Below are 4475 nucleotides of genomic sequence, written 5' to 3' on the forward strand. Positions count from 1 at the left end.
ACAGTAAAAGCTAGGGCTTTCATACTTCACATATGTAATCCCTGTGAGAAAATCGTTCATTGGATACCAACAACTTTTACCCTTTGACCCTGACCTTGGAGTTTTAACTACTTTTTAAAAACTTCAACCTTGGTCACAACTTTTGAACAGTAGATATTAGAACTTTTATGTTTCACATATGTATTCCTTGTGGCAAGACATTCATTGGATACCAACAACCTTGACCTTTTGACCTTGGAGATTAAAGAACTTATGAAAAAACTTCAATCCTGACAATAACTTTTGAACGGTGAGGGCTAGGTCTTTCGTACTTCACATATGTAATCCTTTTGAGAAAACCTTTTTGTTGGATACCAACAACTTTTAACCCTTTGACCTTGACATTTTGAGCTTTAACTACTTTTTTTTTTTAAATTAACTTTGGTCACAACTTTTGAATGGTAGATACTAGGACTTTTATTTTTCACATATATATTCTTTGTTGTAAGTCCTTTCATTGGATATAAACAACTTTGACCTTTGGACCTTGAACTTAAAGATTTACGTACTTACGAAAATAATTTAACCTTGACCATAACTTTTGACCAGTAAAAGCTAGGGTTTTCATATCTCACATATATTATCCTTGTGAGAAAATCTTTCATTGGATATCAACAATTTTGACCTTTTGATCTTGACCTTGGAGATGACCTACTTTGAAAAAAAAGTTTTTACTTTGGCCATAACTTTTTAACCGTCAGGATTAAGATTTTCATCCTTAAACAAAAATCAACTTCAATGTTACGTTCTAAATAAATGACATACGATAGTATATGTTTATATTACAGACAATAAAAATAACATCTCACCCACAAAGATACCGAAAGCGGGGGACCACGATTTCCTTTGAATTTGCTTGTTTTTGTTTAAGTTGTTTACACATGCCTTTAAATATATCAATACGTAGCCTAACAATATAACACATAGTGTCAGGGTTGATTTTGAATTTACGATTTTCCTTTTTCGGTGAAGATTAACATTCGTGAACTGCGTCCAATTCCGTCCTTTCCAGAATTTTTTAATCTAACACTCATTACTTGGTGTAAAAGACAAGATAGGGTAACAGCCGAATTTTTTATATAAAAATCAGAACACTGATAAAACTGTTATAGTTTGTAGTTAAGAAGTTAAAATGATGCTTACTTTAAGACAAACACTAATTTTGATTCAAAGGCTACATTGAAGCCACTAGAGGGTTCAGAAATAGGACATTTTCCCGAATTTCCTCAATTCTGGTTGATTTTCATCATATTTTGGGTATATTTCTCTTCGGAAAACATAGAGCACAGGCTTGCCTATCTGAGATTTTTACACATATACTGCATCTGATATCAGTGTATAAAATATATAAATTTGGTAGATAGGCAAGCGTGTGCTCTATGTTTACCGAAAGAAAATGAGCTGTAAAATTAGTGAAAATTTGCATAAAAATGAGAAATTTCGAAAATTGACCTATTTCCTGACCTCACTGCGACCTCTGTATATTCTTAATCTTAAAACCAGTACTCATTTTGTGGCAGGGGTGAAAACAGGTTTTCATGGATAAACTGTTGGATCATTCTGAAAGACACCCAAAATCGGGGGCCAAATACTGGTCTTACCCTATCTTGTCCTTTAATTCTTTTATTCACCTCATATTATGAGGCATTATCATTAAAATTGAACGATTCATACGTCTGCATACGATTACAGCTTTAATTTCTGTCATCGCTAAAATAAACCGTAATGTATCATTAATATTTTGCGGATAAAGTATAGTTTCTGCTGATTTGCATAAAAAACACTCACACGAAACATTCACAAAAAGTGTCCTGTATTGCAATTATTGTACACTTAATGACTTCAAAGGAAAACTCGGTGGGGTCATGTCCATGCAGGGATGAAAAGGGAAGGGGGCGGGGGTCCGGACCCCCCCCCCCCATCTGGAATTTGCATATATACAAAAAACAAGTAAAAGTGACCTTGGAGCACCCCACCCCCTTAGAGAACGGTGACTCTTGTCAGAAACACAAATCTATGTGATAAACCACCCCCACCCGCTTGACCGATATATGTTTTTCACGTTTCATGATCAAATTAATTTTTGTTATGCCCCGCCATGAATATAGCCGGGGCATATAGTGTTTGTCATGTCCGTCTTCCGTCCTTCTGTCCTTCCGTCACACTTGGCGTTTAGCTCTGTTCAAAGCTAAGTTTCAAAGAAACTATCCAAGTTATTTTCATCAGACTTCATATGCTGATAGATATTGATGAGAGCTATGCTTCAACTTTTTTTGACTTTGACCTTGACCTCACTTATCTGAAATTAGTGTTTAGTTCAGTTTTAAACATATCATTCAAGATGGTGTTATCAAACTTCACATGGTGATAAAACTTGCATGGATGATGCATCTAGGGATGAACACTACCAGACTTGCTTTGGATGCTGGATCTGACTTACATTTTCCAGATGAGTGACCAGGTCAAAGTTTTTGGAGCAGGTCCAATCCTAAGGAGCTATAAACCTTACTAGAACCAAACTTGCATAGATGATGTATCTAATCATGGGCACTACCAGCCTTGCTTCTGATGCTGGATCTGACCTATATTTTCATTCCCAAGGAACTATAAGCCCTATAACTGAACCAAACTTGCATGGATGATGCATCTAGGGATGGACACTACCAGACTTGCTTCGGATGCTGGATCTGACCTTAATTTTATTCCCTAGTAACTATAAGCTTTACCTGAACCAAACTGATCAAATTTTATACACATACAAATTTTCATGTTGCTTTACTAATTAATCCTCAGCGGGGCATTCATGTCCTATGGACATATTTCTAGGGTTTGATTGTCAAGAAATGTGAGGGTTGAAAATCGTTTTTGACAGGGATGGATCCCCTCCCCCTGAAAAATTTCTGTACCCGCGCCTGATGTCCAAACTCTTAATTATTTTGATTTGACTGATTTATCTTGCAGGCAATAATACCACTGTAAAACATGACAGCCCAGTGTAACATCTGTTCTGACTTTTTTGTCAACGACCCGTCAGTGACCATAACAGCGATCCAATGCGGACACACGTTTCACAAACCATGTATGACTAATTGGCTTAGGAAGTCGAAAACCTGTCCTAGCTGTCAAACTCAGGTAGATCCAATACAGGTGATAAATCAACTTCATTTTGACGGGGATGATCAGCAGATCAGAAAAATTGAGAAATTAAAGAGAAAAGTAAAGGGTCTCAAAGACGAAAAAGAGAAAACTAATAACGATATGGAGGAACTGAAAACAAAGTACAAGAAAATTAAAGCTGAGAAAAAAATTATAAAGGCAAAATTGGAAGACAAGGAGAAAATCCTTGAAGATAAGGATAAAGAGATTGAAGACCTTAAGATGCAACTCAAGTCAAAGTCAAAGGAAGATCCGAAAAAATCCCTGAAAAGGAAAAAAATTGGAATGGTAAGGAAAGGCAAAAAAGCTCCGTCAGTCGTGTGAGAAAGAACGGGAATATGCTGGTTCCGTCTTTACCAACTCTTGATAATTTTATTGTGTTTGTCTGATTATTAAACCCACATGTAAAATGTTAACTTATATATCTTTATTTGCACAAAGCTTAAAAGTACATGTAATAAAAGATATGTTCTTCTACTCTACAACGTATTGCATTAAATATTGCACAAGGTATGACGTCTCAATAACCGTGTAGTGGTTTAGATTTTTATTTCATAGCCATCGTTTCGAAATTCAATATTTACAAGTATTTGCTGGTATTTCAGTCTGATAATTCTATTTACCTTTTGTTTTCAGTTGTTACTTTGGTAAAGTCCTTTATTATTTATCTTTTGTAAGTTAGGACATGAGTTGACATTCCACATGTTTTACTTTTTAAACAGGAAGTGTCATCCATGTTGGCAGTCTTTCCATAGTACTTTTGATAGCTGTGTTCTGATTGGTAAATTTAGCTTTAGGATCTTTGATAGTCATTGGCTTTTATTTTGGGTCTTGCCAGGGTATTTAAACCCGTGTTCGAGCAGTTTTCTTCACTTGGGTTGGGGAACAAAGCCTCATGGTTAGTTCCTCTTTTCTGTGCTAAGAAAACCTCATGGTTTATGCGCACTATCTGATTAGATACTTAGCGGGCTAAGAAAACCTCATGGTTTAACAGTTCTCTAGGTTTTGGTTTAGATTTATTTTCACGTTTTTCACAAGTTAGGAAACAGTTAGGATGTAGGGTATTTAAAGTAAATTTAAGTTTCCCTTTGCAAGTCCAGCCTGGTCTAGGGATATGTAGATAACAGGTTTATTTTCTAGAAACACTATTTATTATTTATTTTTGGGTGTTGTTTATTTTCTGGGTCAGTTATTTTTAGAGCCTAGAATTAGCATTGATATTTTCAGTTCAACTCTAGAGTGTTGATAGAGTCATATTGGGTGATGTAGCTCATTCCCTT

General features: G+C 35.6%; 1 protein-coding gene across 1 annotated transcript; it reads left to right on the plus strand.

Moving 5' to 3' along the window:
• Positions 1–3021: 3021 nt before the first annotated feature.
• Positions 3022–3519, plus strand: LOC134282191 (E3 ubiquitin-protein ligase TRAIP-like). Its single transcript, XM_062764628.1, has one exon. The coding sequence runs from the start codon at positions 3022–3024 to the stop codon at positions 3517–3519; it is 498 nt and encodes a 165-aa protein (XP_062620612.1).
• Positions 3520–4475: the final 956 nt, after the last annotated feature.

This window comes from Saccostrea cucullata, unplaced genomic scaffold (assembly GCF_032062105.1).
Source record: "Saccostrea cucullata isolate Sc308-1 unplaced genomic scaffold, CSIRO_AGI_Scuc_v1 ctg5823, whole genome shotgun sequence".
In the NCBI taxonomy this organism is placed as follows: domain Eukaryota; kingdom Metazoa; phylum Mollusca; class Bivalvia; order Ostreida; family Ostreidae; genus Saccostrea; species Saccostrea cuccullata.

What these genes read in the sequence shown, in the direction of transcription:
- LOC134282191 (XM_062764628.1), top strand. Translation starts at nt 3,022, where the DNA reads ATGACAGCCCAGTGTAACATCTGTTCTGACTTTTTTGTCAACGACCCG.